Source organism: Podarcis melisellensis (genome assembly GCF_964234715.1).
Source record: "Podarcis melisellensis genome assembly, chromosome: 2".
Lineage (NCBI taxonomy): Eukaryota > Metazoa > Chordata > Lepidosauria > Squamata > Lacertidae > Podarcis > Podarcis melisellensis.
Window position 1 is genome coordinate 37,720,480 of NC_138529.1, and position 24,163 is coordinate 37,744,642.

Here is a 24,163-nt window from a genome sequence, read left to right on the forward strand (position 1 = left end):
TGCATGGGTTATTGATTTGCGCATGCTTTGAAATGAAAAGAAGGTTACAGAAATGACTTGTGGGGAATTCAACATCCTCCTCTGAGGAGCACAGGAATTCTCTGCATCAGGAGTGATTGAATTACTCAGTCTCCAGCAGAGGCTGACTAGAAGGAGGGAAGGCCAGAAAGGTAAACAATTCAGAATGGAAATGGTTCAAAAGCACAAAAAAGCTACACTTATTGAACTGTACTTATTGAGCAGTAAAAGTTGTGTTTTCTCAATCAAGGCTATCACAGAAAACTCAACTCCCGTAAATTAGGAAAGGCCTCCTATCAATACTACAAAACAGTCCTCCTTACTGACCTATTTAAAGACATAGTGGAGCCTTACCTTGCAACCTGAAATCTTGGGACTTTATAAGGAACAAACAGGTTTATTGTAGTGTAAACATTTGTAGATTAGAGTCTGCTTCATCATCCACAAAGCTTATTTCACAATAAATCTGTTTGTTCTTAAGATGTCACAAGACTGCTGCAGTAACTCCCGTCTCCCTTAATAAATTAACACCGTTCTGAAACTTGGGAATCACACGTTAGCTGCAGAAGAACCCACTACAGCTTTAAAATAAATGTAGATGGAGGAAATGCTATCAAAGGGATCTGCAAAAAGCTTTTGATCATGCATGCTAAGTGTATTACGTAATAAGATCTTTATTTCATGTCTCTGGTGTATGCCTTTCATTTTAACATTTGAAGAGCAGGTGTACAGATTTAGTCACAAATGAGAAAAGCAGGTTGCAGCTATGGAGACTTTTTGGTGCATGGCAATACTGGAATGTAGACGTTTCAGTCTGTTTCTATAGTTATTGGCAGCAACATGACACCTGCAAGTTACTCTGCTAGATACTAAAAGAAGGAAAGGAGATGATTACTTAACATAGCATCTGATAAATTGGGGGTGTTTCTCTTCCCTCATTTCTGTGGCATTTTCTCTCCTGTGGTGAGGCATCCCTCCTAATATTAGGGCTGTAGTTGGTGGGAGAACACTATGCAGTCTTCATCTGCCCTAGAGAGGAAAGTGGCTTCTAAGGAAGAAGCGTTGTCCCTCAGTGTCATGTGTGTACTTTGTTTCCCCTATGAACATAAAGCTTGCACTACTTGTTCAGGCAATAAGTCTATCTTTGTATAAACATGGTCAGGTTATATCCCACCTCTTTACATTTCAGGAGAATATGAGATAGCGAGGCCCACTCCATCGGCCTTGTGGGGATAAAGTGTCATTTTGCTTTTCATTTTCTAGAACCATCTTCTGCCAAGAGCGTTCCATTTGGTTGCATCAGAGTGAAAGAGGAGACAAGAGAGGTCCACTCCATCAGCGTGGCTGGGACCAAAGGTCATTTGGCCTCTCTTTAGGGTTTCCCAAACTTGAGTCTCCAGCTGTTTTTGGACTACAGTTCTTGTCATCTCTGAGCACTGGTCCTGCTAGCTAGGGATAGTGGAAGTTGCAGTCCAAAAACAGCTGGAGACCCAGGCTTGGGAAATCCTGTCCTAGAACCACATTCCTCATTGGCACTTCAATCTGGTACTTCTTGGTACTTCTTGGTACAGCACCTTGACCATGATCTGTAGCCAAGAAGAAACCTCAACTGCACATCAAGGTTAAGGAGCAGAAAGCTTAAACACAATCCCACACCGCACTGAGCTAAAGGAAATGGGGAGGAGGCTCCATGGAAGCCAGCACTTTTGCTTTAAGCCTTGCTTTGGTGCAGTGTTACATATGAACATAGCCAATAAATGGTTCCATACTAGTACCAGCACCTTTGGACACACTCCCAGTGGCAATGTTGCTAATGGCAATGTTATCATTTTTAACACTATGGAAATAAATTCATGGAAACAGATCTGCCCCTTCATTTTTGTCTGCTCATGCATTTTTCATTTGTGTTCCAATTACTGTATGGGAGCCAAGAGGGCATCTTAATTAGGTACAACCTCAACTCTCTATTTGAAGGGGGGTGCCAGCTGTACTTGAGAGTTCAGCACAGGTAACATTAAACCACACTTAAGGTTTTGCTCGTCTTCACAGTGCTTACCTTTCCCGCTTCATCAAATCTGCCCACATGACAAAACCATTCTCGGGAACAGAACCAAGTTGGCATAATTACAGTTGGTCCATGGGAAGTAAAAACCTGAAAAAGGAGCATAAAAGCACACACTATTACTATAAAGAGTCCCATTCTTAACAAGTATGTTCTACAAACCATGCGCACGACAATTTCCTTCATTGACATTAATCTAATAGAATGCATACTGTAGCAAGTGTGGCATAAACTTTTTCCCTGTTATGAGCAGTGTACAAGGACAAATTATAAGAGATGCTGGGATACAATATCTCATGTGCTTCATTTTTCTTAGCTCAAAGGAGCAATGGATGATGGAGGAGGAGCAAGATTAGTGGAACAGGCTGAGGAATGCAATAATGTAAACTTTTCTCTGTTCTTTTCTTGCCCCCCCTTCCCCTCCCAAAAATTCTGTACAGTATCCCCCTATTAGGTAAGCAGTACCTTTGGAGGGGTGTACAGGGAGGGAATTTAAATTAGGAAATTATGACATCCACTCCCCCCCCCCCCACGTGGGGGACATCCACTCCTCTGGCCTGACTCCTTCTACACTCGTGACTTGTTTCAACTAAAAACAAAGCAAAGCAGAACAAAACTCAAGAGTCTCCAAGCATTTTATCCAGTCTACCCTTCTAAGTCGCTGTGTCCCAAGTCATGTGTGTAGAAAACACACACACACTCTACATCACAGTTTACACAATAAATGCTATATTCTGTCCAGAGATTGATTTGCATTCTCTACGTATATTTTTGTTTCTGTGTGCAGCATTTATGAAGAAGCCCTCAAATAGCAACCTGACCATGGGGTTTGCTAAGACTGCTTGCTCAAGCAAACATCTATTTGCTCCTCAGTGGTGTGTAGCAAGATCTCTATAAACCTTGAAGATTTGGGTTCGGAAATGGAGTTCTTGTGAATCAAGCACACCTGGGTGCTTTACTATTTGCAAAGAACATGCCAAAATTAACAGCCAATGGAAAGTACTGACTTGCATGCAAACCAAACAGAAAATATTTGAGCATGTACACACATATGAACACAGATAGCCTTTTGGTACCTGGAAAAAATATATCTGAATGAAACTAGTGTCTTGGAAATACAATGAATGTAGCCCATAATTTGTATATTTTTTAATGTTGACAGCTTCACTGAGTAATACCAACAAAACCAGGAAGGTTTATAATCGCCCTTTTCTGCTTTAAACAAATATGTTTCAAACCTAGTGTTGAAATAAACCAGAATATCCGGATTATGTAAGGTAAACCTGTTCATTCCATTAATACAAGACCAAATGTCTAGTAAGTTTATAGACTAATCTTGTTGACAAGAAGTTAAAGAACCATGATGCACTCTGCCTTAAGTATTAAACAAAGATATTCTATGAGCTGGTTAAGCAGACAAAGACATATAAAACAAAAGGACTGCTTTCTATTCATTGAAAATGCTTTTTCCTCCATAGCGAAACAATTTATTGATGGTACCGCTAGTATTAAAACTTCTAAAGGCTAACATTAACACCAGCTTCCTAAATCTACACTAGCATCCCTATTTTTCAAGTGATATGGAACACATAACATCTGAGGCTAAACTATGGTTTAGCACTGCAGTGGTACCTCAGGTTAAGAACTTAATTCGTTCCAGAGGTTCGTTCTTAACCTGAAACTGTTCTTAACCTGAAGCACCACTTTAGCTAATGGGGCCTCCTGCTGCTGCCGCACCGCCGGAGCACGATTTCTGTTCTCATCCTGAAGCAAAGTTCTTAACCCGAGGTACTATTTCTGGGTTAGCGGAGTCTGTAACCTGAAGCGTATTGTGATGGTTATATGGGGTTGCTCGTGCGTAAGTTGCCGCCACTCCTGGCTAGGTGGCCTGGTTAAACCTTTCCTGGCTGGACAGCCCCTCACTTTGTGGCTGTTCAGTCGCTGGCAGAATCCGACAGTGGGCGTTTCTTCAACGTTTTCCAACATAAAAGTTGTTTGACGCCCAGTCTCCTCCTACTCTCCCTGCGCAGGGAGGGCGTGGGTAGCGGAGGACCTGTGCTCTCCCCGCTGGTGTCCAGTGAAGAGTCTCTGAGCCTGCTCTCTGCTTCCCCCATTGGCCCCCTCCATTCCTGGTGTTGCGCTGATTTTCTTCCCCAACAGGAGACCTGCCTCTCTCCCTATTGGCCCCTCTGCAGCATCGTCGTGGAGCCTCGCCTCCTCCTCTCGTTCCGATGGCAGTTCCCTGACACGTATGTAACCTGAAGTGGATGTAACCCAATGTACCACTTTATATGGGCAAGCCTCAATGAGCCCAAGTGCAGTTCATATGCTCCCTTCTCCTTTTTCCATATGGCTGGGAAAAGAACTGTGACAAAGTTCAGCTGCGCTTCTACAGAATCCCAGCTTACTGTTTATGTTCAAATCAAGGATCCTAGTAAAAGGCACATTGGCCTGACTCACACAACATCGTAGGGCAAACTATGGCTTACCAGGACCAGACTGTGTGGGCTCCAGAAAAGGAGCTCACAGTTGTTTTGCTCTCCCCTGGGCCCCTGAGTTGAGCTAAGCCAAGGTTTGGTTAAGCATGTTGACTGTACTAGGATGCATGGTTAAGCTCCTTCCACACTAACCATGAGCTGTAGCCAGAAAAACAAAACTACAATAAAAAGTAGTAACCAATAATAAATGAGACAAGTATCTATAGATTTGTGGTGGCCTCCTCCCAATGCACATTGCGTGACATCACACACACATGATAGCCCCATGTTGGGTGCAACTCAGCACCTCTGGCTGAAAGTCTTGCACTGATGGAACAACTGACATAGTGCAGTGCAGTTCCTCCCATACACCCAAGATTTATTTAATAATAATAATAATAATAATAATAATAATAATAATAATGGAAGCTGGGCTTATCACAAAGTCATCTGTGCTAGATGCTAGATACTGCACAGTGCACAGCATATATAAAACAGGGGCCTTGTGGATTTGTAGAAAAACGCACGACTGCTCTGCACTTCCCGATTTTTGCTGAAATGCTATTCGTGGAAACCCTTCTGGCTGCCATGAAGGTCTTCAACATACTCTGTTTCTCGCAGCTGACACTCTGCAAACTGGCAGGACAAAGCTTCCTGAGCAGAAAATAGTCTAATTGTGAGGCAATTTTAACAATTTAGGGTCATAATCTGTTAAACCATTTAGCCCTAACAATCTCATACTTTCAGTGTGTTTCTTTCTTAAGACTGAGCAGCCGCAGCTCTCTGGTTTTATGGTTTAATACAGTCTGTGCTCACTAATCATTCTTAGCGGAATCAATACAAATCCCAACATAGAATGTTCAGATCCCAGAATGAAAAAAGCAGCAATTGTATTAATCCTGAAAGACCCACTGTAGAAAAGAAGGCCTTGTGATATTCAACTGCCTCAGGACAATTCGCAATACATAGATATTTGAGGCCACACAGGTGTGTCTCGAGATGATATAATCATCTCACAAAGAAAGACAGCTTAGGCACAGTAAGGGATGCTCATCCGTTTGTAGTTAATCACCAGGGAGATGACTACTAAATTAAAATAACAACATAACTACAGGTGACGTGATACTTTACTAGACCACATTCACTAATACATAAGGGTAAGGATAACAATCGCTAAGCCTACTGGAGCAAAATACTGCTTCAGCAGCCTTAAATATGAAAACAGATTACCTGTGAAAAATGAACAGTAATGTATGATTAGACAAATCAAGGATATATATATGTGTGTGTGTGTGTGTGTGTGTGTGTGTGTGTTTTTCTTCACAAACAATGATCCATGGAAACTTCAACAGAGATTCCGAAACAATATGAAGGGAAGAGGAGAGCGGATCTTCAGATATGAGTTTCAATCAAGAAATACAACCTAATTAGCAGAACAATTGAGATCAATGAATGAATCACCCAAGAGGCACCAGCTCTGAGGTTGATTTTCTAATTATTCCAGAAAGCAAAAGAGATCCATGGTACCCAAATGCCAAGACACCCACCAGAAAGTACATAACTTAAAGTGATCGCACACTTCCCCAACCGACAGCCACAAATCTGGGGAGCCCTGAGGGTTAGAAGTGTTATGACCTCCCAGGAATTTTTCACTGCTAAGACACACACTCTCCCCCATACGGTAGAGTTTGGCTCTCATCATGTACAGTGGTACCTATGGTTACGTACTTAATTCGTTCCGGAGGTTCGTTCTTAACCTGAAACTGTTCTTAACCTGAAGCACAATTTCTGTTCTCATCCTGAAGCAAATTTCTTAACCCGAGGTACTATTTCTGGGTTAGCAGAGTCAGTAACCTGAAGCATATGTAACCTGAAGCGTATGTAACCCAAGGTACCACTGTAGTACACTTACGAAGCACAGCACCAAGTCAGGTTCTTCTCCTGAGCTCCAAGTTCTCATCTCCCTAGAAGCTTATGGGAACATTCTTGGAATCATACTACTTGGAAACAGCATAAAAGCAAGCTCAGTGCTGGAGAAGATGAATGGCATTTTTCATGTTAACGCTGGAATGGAAGCACCCGACAAATCTCAGCTATCCTCCCAACCATGGAGAGAGGCAATTGTAATGGGGCGGAGATTGTCCCTCAAGTTGTTCTGATGTATCTGAGGTACCCTGTGGTAATGATCCCTACTTCCTCTCTAAGGTCACGAGGGAACCCTGGAGGTCACAATGTTCTCTAGAGGGTAGCAGAATACTCACCATGTTGAACATAAATGCATACATCTGACCTATAATACAATATGCTCTTTTACAGTGGCCTGAAATAATTCTGTCAACACTGGGCTGAATGATGATCCTCAACATCTGCCCAACTGTCACAGACTTGAATACAGAAACATACGCAAAGAATCAACAAGACAAAACTGGATGAAAAGTGAGTTCAGACATAGACAGGGTTTCTGGAAACAGACTGAGAGTATAAGGTACTCAAACGAAATGTGGGCATAAAATAGAGTGTAAGAAGAAGCTGCAGGTCATATTTTTATGTTTTATTTTTAAAATGGAACTCACCAAATTCTAGTACCACATTCTGATCAAACCACAGACAACTCATCTGGGGTCCCATTCAAAATCTGTTGAAATACAGTTCTATAACTGTTTCTGTAGCATAAACATTTAAATATTTCACTCTGAATAATAATTAGAGTCATAGAAATAACTGTGACTGAACAGAAGAGGGAGCAGTTTTATCAGTCAGGCACACTGTGAATCATGCATGTCAGGGTAGATCAATGGAACCATTCTTGGCAAGAGTTTGCATAAATCACATTTATTGTGTTCAGCCCACACTATGACTAGGAAAAAAATAATGTTTCTTTACATGAAGATACTCAGTAAGTTTTTTTGAAAAAGCATAGTCAAATTTATACATTAAAATAAGCATCCCACATTAAGAAGCAAGCTGATTACAAATACTGTACATATGTAAAAACATTTGCCACAATCCTATGCACACTGATGCAGTACACAGACTCAACTGAAATAAATGAAATCTATAAAAAAATTAACCAAGACTAAATGACACCAAAAGGGTCCAAGTGTTATGAACAATGACTTGATCACTGGAACAGAGATCATTTCTGAAAACATTCACAGAGACAAACCCCACTTTGAACAAAACACCCTATGTAATACAGACTGTACTATTTCATAGCATAGATGGATCCCATATCAAAGTGAAGTATAGGGAGCTTTCTTTAATCTCAATGCTGAGCTTATCCATTTCCTGTCTCACTAATTAATCTCAATGAGAAATGAGTCCCGGCACCCTCATTGATCCACTAAAAATATGAACAATTGCAACATACTACATGAATTATTCAATATATACACATATATTCTGGGGTGTATGGGGTAGGGTGGGTAGATAGATAGACAGACAGGCAGATAGACAGACAGACAGAACAATGTACGCACACTGTAGAAGTATAGGTGAGCATAGGGCTTGACTTTAGACTTATGTATATTATATATACTTTTGCATACAAATTTAGATATATTGGTCGGTTTTCAAATACCCAGCAATGTATGAGCAGCTTGGATGTAAAACAATGCTCAATATAAGCGTCAATCCAGTGACAGCAAAGCTTAATCATGTTACAGCTGTCAGATTCTGTGTATAAATCCACTTAAAATGGATTTTTCCTCTATCCCTAGTGAGGAAACACATGTCTGAATGCCCTGTTCAGAGAAATCGGCATGTTAGAGAGAGAAAATCGAGGTCAGATCGCTTTTCTTTCATATGCTAACTTTTCTTGTCCAGGGAGTTTTATGTGTGTTGGGGGGTGGGAATTTAAAATGTGATTCCTGCACTCCTTGCAGTCTGAATGTAGTGCAGCCTCATGTGGGCTGTGCTGTTGGCTATTTTTAAACAGCCTGTTTAGTTTTCAATTTGGGAAATCAGGTTAACTTTATTTTGAGGGAAACTTAAGAGACTTGGTTTTTTTCATAGAGTAATTAGCACCTTTCAAGCAGTATAACCCATGCAGATGTAAAATTTCAGAGCTGTGGACACTTCCGCTTTGGGGCACTTGTATGCAATCAATGTGTGCAATCCTGTAAATAGTGAGCAAATTTCTGAAGGGCAAGAGTGCAGGCTGGCTGCCATTCTGTCATGACAATAGCCACACCTGCAGCTCCAGGGTCTTCTGAAGCTGAGAGTCTAAGCTATGTCTTGACCTTGAGTGAAGCAGTGAGCTCCCATTGCTCTGTCCCAGCTTCTGTCAGCCTAGAAGTTTGAAAGCATACCAGTGAAAGTAGATAAAATAGGTACCGCTGCTGCGGCGTTTCCGTGAGCTCTGGCACTTGTTATAGTCCTCCACGTGGCAGTAGCAGTTTAGTCATGCTGGCCAAAACCCAGAAAGCTGTCTGTGGGAAAACACCAACTCCCTCAACCTTAAAAGAGAGATGAGCACCGCACCCCATAGTCACCTTTGACTGGACTTAACTGTCCAGGAGTCCTTTACTTTACCCTTTACCGGCACTCTAAGTGCAGACATCTAAGAGGGTTTGCTCCATTAAGCAATGGAAGGCCAGACTCCTAGTACAGTGGTACCTCAGGTTACAAACACCTCAGGTTACAAACACTTCGGGTTACAGACTCTACTAACCCGGAAGTAGTACCTCAGGTTAAGAACTTTACCTCAGGATGAGAACAGAAATCGCATACCGGCAGCCTGGTGGCAGCAGGAGGCCCCATTAGCTAAAGTGGTACCTCAGTTAAAGAACGATTTCAGGTTAAGAACGGACCTCCGGAACGAATTAAGTACGTAACCAGAGGTACCACTGTATAACATCTACCCTTAGTCAATCTGGAGGCCTCACTCTGACTGCCAGTCACATTAGCTAATGGTCCACAGGCCTTTTCCTTTCTCTACCTAACTAGATACCCGAGACCAATTTTCATACAGTCCTGGATTAGGCCCCTGACTCAGAAAGTCCCATTTCAAGATCTGCATACCCCAACTTTATCCTCTACAATGAAACTAGAGTATTGCTGAGAGTGGAACATTCCTAGGGGCAACACTATCAGCCCCCATTCTCTATTATTGCCTCCCCTTCAGAACACTAAGAATATTCCAACTGTACATGATAATGATATTTATTTCACTGCTCTAAAAAACAGGCTGTTTCTTATTTGGCATTTGGGAACTCAGAGCCCTAAGCACGAAGGGTCCTAATTGCATGGGAAGCTTCACTTCAGGCCTTCCTCTCCCAGTGCACAGAAGGTGGTAGAACGAGGTGATGTGGATACAACAAAGTTTGAAGGCCCTGCTGTTATTGCACTTTTAATGGGTTTGTACACCATGCAGTCCTGCATCCTGGCCAGGCCACAGCTCTGCCGACACATTATTTGGACTGGCGCCGCAGTGTGAAGATACAGCCTTGGAAGAGACAGTTGACATCTTGGTGAGTCCCAAGACTCAGCTACATTGCCAAAGCAAGAACACTTTATATGAACTGTTTATGCATTCTAACACTGTGACACCAGAGGCCGCTGTGGAGTTCAGTTTCTGCTTACTTGATTTCTCACACACAGTTTGCAATGCGTTTCACTGACACACTTCTTTGACGGGTCCAGATCCAGAAAAAGACCCAGTTTGCCACACACCCACACATTGGCACGCGCGCAGACACACACAGGCTGACAGCCTCAGCTGTGCCCCTGCATCCTGCCCAGGCCTGCATTCTGGCCAGGCCTGCATTAAACATGCACTAAACAAATACAGTGGTACCTCAGGCTACATACGCTTCAGGTTACAGACTCCGCTAACCCAGAAATAGTGCTTCAGGTTAAGAACTTTGCTTCAGGATGAGAACAGAAATCGTGCTCCGGCGACGCGGCGGCAGCAGGAGGCCCCATTAGCTAAAGTGGTGCTTCAGGTTAAGAACAGTTTCAGGTTAAGTATGGACCTCCGGAACGAATTAAGTACTTAACCCGAGGTACCACTGTAAACAAATTCTTATTTTCCTGATTTCTGAAGTTATGTTCTAGCAATCTACAAGATCCAGCCCTGAAAGATCAGAAACATTCAATTTTGTGCACAGAGAGAAAATCAAGGTGGCTTGAGGTTTTCAATCTCATACTTACCTCTCATCATTCACACACACACAAAGGAAACAGGGGGAGAGAAAACGCTTGGAATAGGTTCACTCTTCTTCACAGTTTTTTTAAAAAATAAAACAAAACAAAGAACATGAAAGCAGTCTTTTCTTCTTTAAATAGCTGGGAATAACACTTCCCCTAGCATCTCAAACTTCTACGCATTTACTCATCTGCAGCTACTGCCAAACCCTAGAGCAATGGGAACTCTCAAGTTCTGTGCAGTGATCATGAGAAGTGGATAAGACACCCGTACACACGTAAACTATGCCAAGTTCTGCAGTCAGCAAGACGAACTGGTAAAACTGCATTATGAAACACTTTGTGAATTAATCCGTAGGAGTAGATCTGGCTTCTTCAGTAGGATAATAAGTTTATTCTTCATTTTCTGCCTTGCCTCAAGGAAGCTTAAGTCATATTTTTAGCAAACTGTGACTTGGTCAGCCACAGAAAGTTGATTTCCTAGGGTTACAGAGGAAAAACACCAACTGACTATGTTTCAGAGCATCCTCGACTCAGGAGATAAACTGACTCGACTATAATTTCTTTTGGGGGGGGATGAACGGATTCCTATGCCCCACAAATAACCCAGAGGTGCATTTTAAATAAAAGCACACATTCTACTCATGTAAAAACACGCTGATTCTCGGACCGTCCACGGGGCGGATTTATAAGGTGATTGGGCCAGATCTGGCCCCCAGGCCTTAGTTTGCCTACCCATGGTCTACTGGCTTCATGCTAATCCTGTTGAGAATGACACATTGTACTGGCCTGCATACAGAACCCCTGGATTGTGCACTTAAATAGGAAGATGAGCAATCCCCCATCACTTTCATTCGCATCAGCTTTTCTTTAGCAATTCTGGAGATCTCCCCACTTATATCGCCCATTGCCAAGTTCTGCAAACACTGCCTAGTGATGGACACAAGAGCTGTACAGCTCTGTGAGCAGGAGTGACCAGGGAAGATGGAGTGGGGTTTATTAGAGGTGTTCCCATTTTCAAGCTGTTGCAATATTTCTGACCATGTTAACGAAGGGACAAAAGCATTTTTTGCAGGAGCAACTTTCACAGTAAAGGTTTAAACAAAATAACAAGACTACATGGGGGGGGGAATTAATGGAGCACTAAATACACATAAAGCCAATATATTTAGAATATATATTTTTTCTCTTAGTATTTCACTTGCTCTTGCCTCTCCTAAATATTTTTCTAACTCTAAATAAGAAATTAAACATAAAAAAGAAAATGTTCCTTTCCCACAACATTTCTATGCACTCAAACATTTGCAGCCGTATCTCTCCAATGTGAACATTTACTGAGGTAGATGTTTCCATTCCATAAACTATCTTGCAGTATTATTGGGTGGGGGGGGGGAAGTAATTAGTAGTAACACAAACAAAAAATGGTTGTCTACAGATTGTGGCTATAAGTGATCTATGCTTCACCTTTTAAGGGCCAAACTAGACAGGCCAGCACTGCAGTTTTCCGTGTGCAAAATTAGGTTTTTTGCTGAATCCCCGTAAGGTGTTGTGCATAGCTGTCAAGGGTCCCTTATTTGGCGGGACAGTCCCTTACCCCAGCGCCATGTCCCGCTGCTGTCCCTTATTGATGATGTCCCTTAAATTTCCAGGGTTTCAAAGGAAGCAGCTCCTCTCCCTCCCTCCCTGCCGGCCAGGGAGGAGGGAAGCTCCAACTGTGTTGCTTGGCTGCGTTGCTCACCCAGTGAGGAGTCTAAGAACGACTGGGGGATGGAGCTTGCATGCCTTGTGCCGATTAAATCAGCTTCGTTGCCTGGGGACTCGCCTTTGCTCAGCACTTCCCAGCGGAGAGGTGACGGTGGTTTTCCTTGCTGCATCCCCTTTGCCGGGTTGCTGCTCGTTTGGCTGCTGGTTGACTAAAATCCCTTATTTTGGCTGCTGATCCCTTATTTTCGAGGCTGCTGGTCCCTTATTTTCAAATCTGTAAGTTGACAGCTATGGTGTTGTGTGTCACTTATTAGGAGAAAAACTGCTTTCAAATAGAAGGCATTGGGGGATGACTACAGACAGGGGGCAGCACTCTTCTCTTGCCCATGTTGGACTTTAAATTGCCAAAACAAAAACACCCCACCCACACTTTATGTATGTGGGTCATGCTGCCATCAGGTCTAGCTGTATCCTAATAAAGAACATTCATGATGACGCCAATTCACTTGCCCAATTCTAAAGCGGTAAGACTCACTCATTTATCTAAAATACAGTAATAAGGTGCATGATTCAAATAGCTTGGCACTAGGAGCAAAGGGGACGTGCCACTTGCAACCTTCTGAAAAGCATGCTGGTACCTTTCACGTCTTAACAAGTTCCCCTACACTGCTTGGAAAGTTTCCAGATTCAAAGTTTCAAGAGAATTTATAAGCAGGAATTTCCCCATCCAGTAAAGCTAGCAACTCAGCCACTAAAGTGCACCTGCTTTTTGTTTCACTGGGCTAATTCATTCTTTAATATTTTTTTTAAAAAAAGGAATCACTCATATGAAACTAGATCTTAATATTTTGCTTGTGATGCTTTGTACTCTATTGTTACAAGTGCCGTTTCTACTTTTAATCAAATTATAAAGAATTTAGTGGAATCCTTGGATGAACAGATTTCAACATATGACACCCTAGAGTCACAGAATTGTACAGTTGAAAGGGACTCTATTTAACAAGAGTTACATACAATGAGCCTCCACTGGCCTATGTCAAATTCAATTTGACCAAACCACGTGGCTTTCTCTTTTACCTTGATTTTTTCCCCAGGCAGTGCTAAAGAGCAAAGCGTACTCCTTGAGCAGCCAAGACTCCTCAAGTAGATCACCTACTTCACAAAGAATAGGCCTCTATCTTCTCCTGTTTATTGTATTGATATTTACTGGTGCCACATTGCTTTTCAAATATTGTACGCTTTGGGAGGTTTATTTACACCATTTAGATACAACTTGAAAAATAATATATAAATGCTTTATATATTTTTTTAAAAAAAAATTAATATTCAGTAAATCCCAATTAAGTCAACGTGGCATGTGCTGGCAGGATGCATTGAGGACTAAGCAGCATTTAATACTAGGAACAGGAGAACAAGGCTTTACAGAGTAGAAAATAAAATAGCACACCATAACATGGTACTGTAGGAGTAAAAGAAGCAACTTAAGAATCAGGCGCGAACAGCATGGTGCAGCATCAGGGTTAAGAGCATGAGCTATGATTCCACATCATGAATTCACTGGATGACCTGACAATTCTTTTATCCCTCAGACTACAAAACCTACCTTCAAGGGTTGTTGTAAGTGTCGTAATCACTTACTTAGATTTTTGGGATTAGGTGCTATGGCAGTTTGAATGCAGAAGATCCCAGGTTCAACCCCAATTCAGATCTCCAGGTGTGTTTATATATATTTAAATGAACTTGGGTATCAAGGCTGGGAAACCTGCTACTTATATGAGCAGAAAGTAGTTTGGTGAGCGGTCTGTCTCAAAACAAGCCAGCTTTATATAGGGATCAATGGCACTCTATTACCAAGGGAGTATAATCATATAATACTTATTCTGTTTGAAAATGCAGGAACAGCTAACTTGCCCAACAATCTCCCACCCCACCCCTTTTTCATTTTTACTATCTAGATTGATGAAGAGTTCTGGGGAATTTGGAAGCTTGCACACTAGCCTGAGTAATTTTGGCTGGCTTAATAAAGATACTGCCCTAAAATGGATTTTGGGATTTATTAATACTATAAGCAGTCAGGTTATAGTTATTCTGTAACATGTCCACAAAAGAGAAGCATCTCAAAAAAGAGAGAGAAGCACAGTGCTATTTTTCTAGAAAAAGAGAAGCTGGAACTCACTATGAACACCTCAAGGCCTTTGTTCTCTTAGAATGGCAATGGAGCCCACCTGAGGTGCCAGGACTGAGTTCCAGCAAGTTCCGGCTGAAGAGGGAAAAAATACAAACATACTGTCCAAAACAGAACAGGAAAGAACTGGCAGCAAAGTAGTAAATTGCTAGTTCTGGGTGCTTTTCATTGTCATTTCTGGGAAAGCCTGGGAGCAGTAAAGCCTATGACACCACTAGGTTTTTGCAAACCTGCACAAGCCACACAATTTGGCAAAACTAAGTGGAAGTGGGTAGGGAGTCAAACATGCTCCTTGTTCAGGTGCAATTTATTCTAGGCCCAGTCCTATAATACCCCTCCCACCCAATACTTTTTTTGGTCAGTCAAACTACTTTTCTACTTGAGGGCGGCTTTATTGATTTTGGACCTGTGCCTGTCCCACAAACTTCGCATTCTTCACCTGTTGCAAAACTCACCAGAAACCCTTAGGCACTGCCAGGAACCTACAAAAAATCTAATCCTACATAGTGTTGGTTGCCAGTTCATTTTGGAGCCCAATTCAAGACGCTCACTCACATTAATGTTTAAAGCCCTAAACGACTTAGAGCCCAAATATCTGAAAGGCAACCTCATTCCCTATAGATGCTCTTGGGCGTTAAGATGATAAGAAGAGGTCCTCTTTGTTCCCAGAGAGATGTGCCCGGCCTTTTCATTATGTAGTTTTTGTCAGATACTGAAAACACACCTGTTTACTGTGGTCTTTGACACCTGAGATAGAATTTTAAAGACCTGCTCTTCTCTTGACTGCATTCTATTTTAACTATTCTTAATAATGCGTTTTTAAATTGTTGCAAACTGCTCTGGGACTTCATGGTAAAGGGTGGGCAAGAAAACTAGCAAATAGCAGCAAAAGAAACAACAAAAGCAGCCTTGACATATCACTGATGGATTTTGATAGGATTTAACATAACCATGCAATAATCAATATCTTATTGGTGATTGATAATTCTATTTAGAATTTAGAATTACAAACTGTAGTAGCATAAATTGTCTTGTCATGCATTAAACTCTTGGAATATCCTCCATTCCACTCATGTTGACTTCTTAATATCCTTCATCTCACTTAGGGGAAGAGAGAATCCATTATTATCAAAGCCATATGCACATACTCTGAACTCCGAGTTCACGGAAGCCTCTTGACTATGCCTCAATAAAGGAATCCAATCCATATAAGGAAACAGAAAGAATTTCAAAAATCTCCACCGAGACTAGGAACATTGCCTAAAGCCATTATGGTTTTATAGGTAGCAGCAATCTGTAAAACAGCACCTTTTCACTAAGATTATCTGAAATGCCTGGTCAGTTTTTCATTTATTATACACTCCTAGCCCACAGGGAGGCCAGAGCTTCAGGACATTTCAAAGGCACTATCATTCAGATAATAGATCTTAAACTCCATTTCTCTATTCTCAACCAGACTATTTCAAAACACCACCATTTCTACATAATAAAAGCTACCTGTGCTCTGCATTGCTTACTACCTTTCTAATGATGTTATAGGATGGTGATAATTTAGACTTGCAGCTAATTGACATTAAAAGAATGGCATGTCCAAACAACCTTTCTGTAACCTTAAATGCTTTTATAACAATGCATCCAAACCAAGCTGTTAGTCAGTCCTGTCACACATAACCCACAGGAGGTCTGGAGGGTGGCAAAATGAGAACGGGCCTTTTCAGTGGTGGCTTCCAGCTCGTAGAATGCTCTCCCTGGGAAAACTCACCTGGTGCTATCATTACACATTTTCAGGTGCCAGCCAAAACTTGTTTTATCTTTTTTTCATTGTGTTAGTTGTTATGCTTTGTAACTGGTTTGTCTTATTGTATTAAGGATATTTTAATGATCTGATGGAATTGTTATTGCACCTGTTCATTATACATGAATTTTATCGTTCATTTTCTAGTTCTAAACAATTTAAAAGCCATTTTGTCATATATGCAGTTTATAGTATTTTAGTGTTTTGTTGGAAGCCGCCCAGAGTGGCTGGGGAAACCCAGCCAGATGGGTGGGGTATAAATATATTATTATTATTATTATTATTATTATTATTATTATTATTATTATTAAAAAATTAAAAATACAATTATAAAACAAATAAATGTTACAACAATAAAACAAGTGTTAAAACAATTGAAAACAGTTCCACTTATAAAAACAACACAAACATTTAAAATCAACCAATTCTACCAGTCTCCTCCCTTTTAAGGTACCACAATGAAAACTAAACAGGTACCACAAAATCTCTCTTCTAAAAGAGAGGGGTTGATTGCCATTTGTGCAGTCGCGTACGACAGATACAGTTTTAAAGAGCACATTATTCACAATAAAACATTTAAATTTAATGCCACATTTACATCTCTGTAGGAAAAAGTTCTCAGTGTAACAAAAAAAGCACACGTTATTCATTCCTTGATTCTCTAATACGTGCTCCAATTCAGCTCTGAATAACATTTTGGAGTGGGGTGTTCATCTGATCGCTAAGTTATTTATATTTATTAACTATAGAGACAAAACCCAACCACCCCATGCTACCTGTGTGTTTAGAAATCATAATGACACCATGATTTGGCCCATTCAAACATTTTGGAATGAACAATAATGTAAGGATTTGTTTTGTTTTGAAGTAACAGCTGGGAAAATTGAGACCACATGTTTATTGCCAGAACCAGGACGAAAACTGTAGGAAAAATAATATTTCAAGGAACAGAGGACGCCACACATTTATGCTAGGAAGCATGAATGTCTGGAGGCTAAAAGTGGCTGACATTGAAGCTTCACAAATAATGATGTCCAAGCCTGACCCCTTCACTTTGAGGATACAATAACGTCTTTTAAAATATAGTCAATATAGTGTTTCAAACTACAGCAGCATTTGGCTGAATTTTCACTTAAGAGTTCATTGTTCATATTAAGAGTTCATATTTTAAGCTGCCTTGAGCATTGTTTTAACTGTGGAAAGGCGGCATACAAATAAAATAATGATGATGATTCTGGGTAGATGTTTATCACATGTTTATCACATATAGAAAATATATCAGAAGCAAAATTAATATTATTGAATACAAGAATATGAAAAAAGTTGAGAAAAGAAAGCCCAATAGCAATCTTTAAGGGGGAGAAGGGTAAATTCAAAGTGCTATATATTTATTCAAGTGACTTCAATATACAATAAATTGTTGGGAAAGTTATAAACAACTTGTAAGGGTAGGTAGAAAAGAATCTATGGAGAACAGTTCCTGTGCAAAACGCACTGTTCTGGCCTCTTGCTTAATTCCGCTTCCAATTCCACAAGGTTTGCGCACACAAATGGCTCTTGTAGGTTATGCCTATTAAAACCAACTTGGGTAATGAATGCAGATGCCTCTGTATGCTAAGAAAAGGCTGTCCCATCTTGATCACCGTGATCCTCTTGGCCTTTCCCCCCACCTACTTTCACTTACCAGTGGCACCAGTTTGATCTTCTCTGTCTGCCCCCTCTTTTATCTGTTTTCCTCACTTTCTCCTACCCTATCAAATTCATTATAAACTACCAGTGTTTACTTTTCTTTATCTTTCTTCTGTAGTTCTACTATAAAACATATTGCATGCTTCAGTCCTCAGGGACAAGTCATTTCTTTAACCCGGGATATCCAGTTCTAACTCTCCTTTACAGGCCTTTCCCAACAATATAGTGCTGGGATTCGCTGCCCCCCAATATTGCCAGACTTTAAAAAATGTGTCTATTTGTCTTGGCTTTTTGTACCTGTGTTGTCTCCCTTAGCCTCTCCATCACCTTTTCTTTCTCATCATGTTTTATGTTTCATTTAGATTGTAAGCCTGCAGGCATAGCTTGCCTTGATTTCATTAGTTATGCACTGAATTTGGCATTTAAGAATGTATAGTAAATTAATATATTGAAACTGTTGGTTCTTATTTTCTCTCTTTTGAAGAAATAAGCTGGTTCTTGAGTTGAGCTGCAACTTTCCACAGGGAATAAAAAAAGAGCAATCCTTTGGTTTACATCCCAACAAAACAATAAAAAAATGAGTGAAGACAAATAACTGGTTGATAATAAATTTACTGTCCACACATGATTAGATACTTGCCTGTTTTCCATTCCCCCCAAAACAAATCCTGTTATTTGCAGACATACACATATTTATTACATCACATGTGAAGCATTAAGCGGCTTTGGAGACTGCAAAGCTGTATAACAATATACAGTAACTCTCCTTTTATGGAGCCCATAACGTAACAAGCCTATGAACTGTGCTCATAAAATATACAGATTCAGTAAATTCTAACAGAGGTTTACGATTCCCTAGAGGAAAAAAATCTTCATGGGAATAAACAACAAGATTTTGCTTGAGCTGAGTTCTATAACATAGAGGCACACTGTTCTCAAAAACTATCACACCTAGTACAAAACAGCTCAAGCTGTTTCAATTGGTCTAACAGAGTACTGGATTAAAAAAGTAAACAAGATTAAGTGTAACTTCTGGAGTTAATGCTCATGTGCACATTTTAGGTCGTATCTCACTTCTGGCTAGCCTCTAGGAAATACCTCCCAGAAGTCTTTACGGCTGTCACTATAGTTCCCACAGCACCAGTTGTATGTGTTAACACACTCGGTGGATCCAAACCATGCAGGTACTCTTTCTGTTTTAAAGGGGGAAAACCCATGCAGACCCTCCACCAATAAAAACCAAATGCAAGCAATGGCGTGTACAATCAGACAGTATAGGGAAATTTATGGTTTTATTCATGAACTAGTAGAATTGAGTTTTATTTGTGGATGGTTTATTAATATTTATATTAATAGCATTTTGGTTCCAAGAGATATGTCTCAAATGGTTAAATTGAATTTGAACATGCTGATAAAGGAGGTTTCCAATGACCTGGAAAGGCGGGCATCACTTAAATTTAGTATTTGGGGTAAGGTTAATTCAGTTAAGATGAATATTCTGCCACAAATAATATACATACCTATAGTATTTCACTATATATTACCCAAGCATGTTTTCAAAATATTAATTTAGCATTATTATTAAGAATATTTAGGGAGTTTATTGGGGATAATTCTCCACTTTATTTTTAACCTGAGAAAAGGCTGCTGTCAATATCAATATTTTAATTCTCCAGATACTAGTTTATATCATAAGGCATATCTGTCCCATGTACAAATCACTGGTAAGTTTTTCCTGCTAAGAATACCCCATGTGGAATAATTTTAGGCATGGATTATTTAACACCCCCATTTGGATATCTATATTTGAGGTCTACGTAAAAGGTGAAAAAAGTATAATAAAAAGAAAGTACCTATACCAGCTTCAGTTTTAGCAACCAGAGAGATGTGGTGTAAACTGGGTTGTCACTTACAAACTGACCCATAAGCTCACAATTTATGGGGTAATCCAGAATTGAAAGCAGGAGGCAACTTTATGTGGAAGCAATGAGCTGAATGCGGGACATATATATATATTAGATGAGCTGATAGGTTCAGATGGATAATTCTTTGTCATTTCCAATTTTACAGTGTAAATATCGATTTCAATGAGAGCAGAATGGCAGTATCTTCAATTACAACATCTGTTGGTGTCTGTTTCTGACCCATTCTCTTTCAACACTTCAGCATCTTTTAAACTGTTGAATCCTTACAAAATGCTAAAATTATAACTGCTTATAAACTTAGCACTGCTTATAAATGGATATCATTAGGTAAATTTTCATGAACTCAGATAGGTGTGGAATAACGAATTAGAGCCTTAACAATGGAAAACTGCTTTAGAATCTATACAGAATGTTTCCTTAGACTTGTAATTGAGATTCAATCACAAAAATTACCGTATTTTTCGTCCCATAGGACGCTCCGTCCCATAGGACGCACCTAGTTTTTTTGGGGGGGAAATAAAGGAAATTCCCCCCCTTTATTCCCCCCCCAATCAGGTCGGGGATACCGAACCAGGTCGAGGAACAGCGGGATGGCGGCACTGCGCCTCCTTGCTGTCCCCAGAGCTTGTGGGGCTGGCCGATGTCGGTCTGGCGGGCGGGGCGCTCTGCTTCAGGGCGCCCCTCGCGCCGGGCAGCAGGCTGCTATCCGCAGCGTAGGGAACCCTGCGGGACCTCCCGCAGGGCTGCCTAGGCTGCAGATGTGTTCCCGGAGCGCCGGGCGCTCTGCTTTCAGGGCGCCCGGCGCTCCGGGAAGCATGCTGCTGCCCGCAGCCTAGACAACCCTGCGGGAACTCCCGCAGGGCTGCGGATGTGTTCCTGAAGCCTGGAGAGCGAGAGGGGTCGGTGCGCACCGACCCCTCTCACTCTCCAAGCTTCAGTGAAAGCCTGCATTCGCCGCTTAGGAAGCACTGAGATTTCCCCTTCATTTTTGGAGGGGGGAAAGTGCATCCTATAGGGCGAAAAATACGGTAATAATATTTAGAATATATTGGACTCCACAGCATTTGCCTAGGAAGGTACTGCCTAATACAAGTAAGATGTTGGCATGGTAATGCTGGGAATGCCTCATTGAGGCACATAATAAGGACTTGTCTAGTAGTTACATGCTTCAGTTTTGTATCAGCGAAATCCCTAATATTTGCACATGTTCATACAGATTTAAATTAGATTCCTGTAGTATAGTGATTAGTGGCAGGATAATCAAAGTGGATTTTGTAAAGCCTTTATGGTTGCTAAGAGCCTGAAAGGATAAATGCCCACCATCTATCACACAATGGGCTGAGACCCTCTCTGCTTTGACTACATTTGAAAATATTTCATCTATACGTTAATTTCATGTGGATACCTAGTTGGACAACTAGACAGCTGTTATTAATTCTTTTACATATATATATAACTTAAAATGCATGCATTGATAGTTACTGTATCCATAATGTGAACTGGTTAGTATTATTCATATATTATTTCTTTTTCTTCTTTTCCTTTCTTTAATCATTCCCCCCCTTTTCTTTGTTAAATGTGCAAATTAAAACGTAGCTTTTAAAAAAAGAGAGCTATGCATTTTCAACTGCACTTATTCCCAGTAAGTGTGTACTGTACCCTTCCTATTTAAAATATTTATATGACACCTTGATGCATGAAAAGAAGACTCCAAGGTCACGAGAAAAAATGTTTAACTTGAGTCAGAGCCTGGGGAATCATGAAAGTTGATGGAAACTTCTTAAGAAAATGGTGGTGTATACTTATAAGCCAAAAACAAATCTTGGCTATTTATTCAATTACAGGACTAGAAAGGAGTCTTAAATCACCTTCTGGCCCAACTCATTATACTAAAGAAAGTCCAACCAAAACAACTTAAATCGTCTGATATTGTTAGTTGATACGTTTTCAGATGTTTTTGTCTATGAGGAACCTACAACAATTGCCTCTGAAAATGAGAATCATTACGAATTCTGAATGACAGCACTATTAGTTCTATTGTTGGCCTTTTACCTTTCTCATGACATTTAGTTGAATTTCCTTCAATTGAAGCAAATTACATCTCTTACCATATTCAGTTACCATAGAGAGAAAGATTTATCAACTCCTTCTGTGGACAGAACTATGCTAGTTGCTAACGAGCAACGCATCCAAAGATACCAAGAGAAAGTTACTGGGAATGGAGGATCTGCAGCGAAATAGCCACATGCCTAACTTTCCCCCACTTTAATTTCCAGCTTCACTGTTTTTCTGCTGACGGGATTTCAAATGTGTATTTCCAACTGGTACCATGAAATATATAGTATATGGTCACAATTGGCCCTCGATGTTATTCATGGCAAATGACTAATGTGAAGCACAAGAAAAAAATATAATGGAATTCAAAACCTCTCTTCCTTAGCTCAGAATTCCAGACGACACCACGAAATCCTGGAAAAGTGCCACCTCCACTATGTTATTCTTAAGCAAAATACAGCCAACAAAGCCAGCATTTCCCTGCGTGGTTAAAGTCCACTTTATTTGTCAAGAATAAAGCACTGTTTTTGTCTTGCCCCCAAACTACAGCATTGCTATTGGCCTCCTTGAAACTTTGCAAAAATCCTTGATTATGTCAGACCACAAGCTTTCTTCCACAACTAGCTGATTATTTGGAAGAGCATGATTTTTAGTTTCTCCCAAACAGAAAATGCCATTGTGCTCAGCTCCCTCATTTCTTCAGGACTTCATCTTATACAATTTCCGCAATATGCTGGGAGCACAAGCCTCTTCCTTTGTGACATGGAAATTGTATTGTGGGTGGTGGAGCATAACTGGTTTCCTACAACTGTACAACCAATAGAATTTTGTTGCATGGAGTGCTCAAATAGGTAATTGTCTATGTGGGGGCACAGTTACTACAATAGGACTTGGAATTGCCAAGCAGTGGAAGTGTTCAAACTTCACTGTTTTTGTAGATATTGTGTTTTTGGCTATGCTGCTGTTTGCTTTTGTTTCTTCGTAAAATTTATCGGCCACTTGACTATAATCAAAACAAAACACCTCAAACCGGTTGAGCACAGGGCCACAACTGGCTACTCCTTGGATTACTGGCTGCCATCTTAGTGGGACCACAGGTTTGCCTATCCCATGGCGCTGTGCTTGGAAGGGGAAAATTGTGCTGCAGTTCACTAATCTTGTGAAGCATTGCTGAATTCATACAGACATATTCTATACAGGGTTTACAATTGAAGTGACTTGATTAACAAGACCAAGTTCTCACTCATTCAGTTTAGCACACTGGATGCTATGGAACTGTGGTCTCCTGGCCCTGCAAAGGAGGCATTCCCTATGGACAATGTTATTTGCATGTTGCTAAAAATATCTGGTAGCCACAGCATAAGAAAGCAATATAATCATCTAGAAAGTCCTTAGCCCATTTCAAAAATGGTTTCTGGTATTTGATGCCTTGCCTTTTAGAGGTGTGTGGGTATGTGACGAGGAACTCATCTGTCTTCAACACAGCACTTTATTTTTTATTTATTGTTTCAGCTCTATCAATGTCATTATAGTGAGTGACTTTGTAAAAAGCAGCGTCCAGCCCTATTAATTAGCTGAATATGGCTTACATAATTTAAAGCTATATATTTCAGGATTCGACTTGCTAATATCTCTCAGTGCCTGTGCCTTTAACACAGTCTTCCAGACTAATTGGTAAAGCTAAGTAGCTCTCTTCTCTAAAACACTTCTTTATATAAACATGACATTTTCTGAAGAACTTTTTTTTAGTGATAGGTTGGAAAGCTCCTGCCAGAATATTTCAATTAGCACGAAATAGATGTTCTCTGAAATTAACAGCACCGTTGATTTTTCTGGCATCCAGTCTTCCTGTAACAACTCCCAACTATGTTCAATCTCATTTATTTAAAGAACATACAAAATCTTCTTATAAATATAAGTCTGGAGAAATGATAGTGCTTTTTTATGTAGCATTACACTGATTAAGGGGTTCACTGGGGACATCATGAACTGGAAAATTCAAATCATTGATGTTGGGTGGATGGACTTTCTATTGAATCTATCTTCCAAAAAGCAAACTTATTCAAGATATCTTAAGCAGGGAGTGACATTTTTAGTAGGCTAGCT

At 40.5% G+C, this 24,163-nt stretch overlaps 1 protein-coding gene across 4 annotated transcripts in view; it reads right to left on the minus strand.

Annotated features, from left to right (window-relative positions):
* The window catches only part of B3GNTL1 (UDP-GlcNAc:betaGal beta-1,3-N-acetylglucosaminyltransferase like 1), a 94,359-nt gene that overhangs the window by 51,713 nt on the left and 18,483 nt on the right, over window positions 1-24,163 (minus strand). The window contains exons 1-2 of one of the 4 annotated variants that reach the window (XM_081895763.1): window positions 10,711-10,902; window positions 2,075-2,170 (exon numbers count right to left, since the gene is read on the minus strand). In XM_081895763.1, coding sequence (XP_081751889.1) covers window positions 2,075-2,140 — 66 coding nt within the window. In that variant the 5' untranslated portion in view covers window positions 2,141-2,170; window positions 10,711-10,902. Of the gene's footprint in view, window positions 1-2,074; window positions 2,338-10,710; window positions 10,903-24,163 lie in introns of those variants that run through there. The other 3 variants (XR_014164245.1, XM_081895762.1, XM_081895761.1) reach the window with 3 other exon arrangements.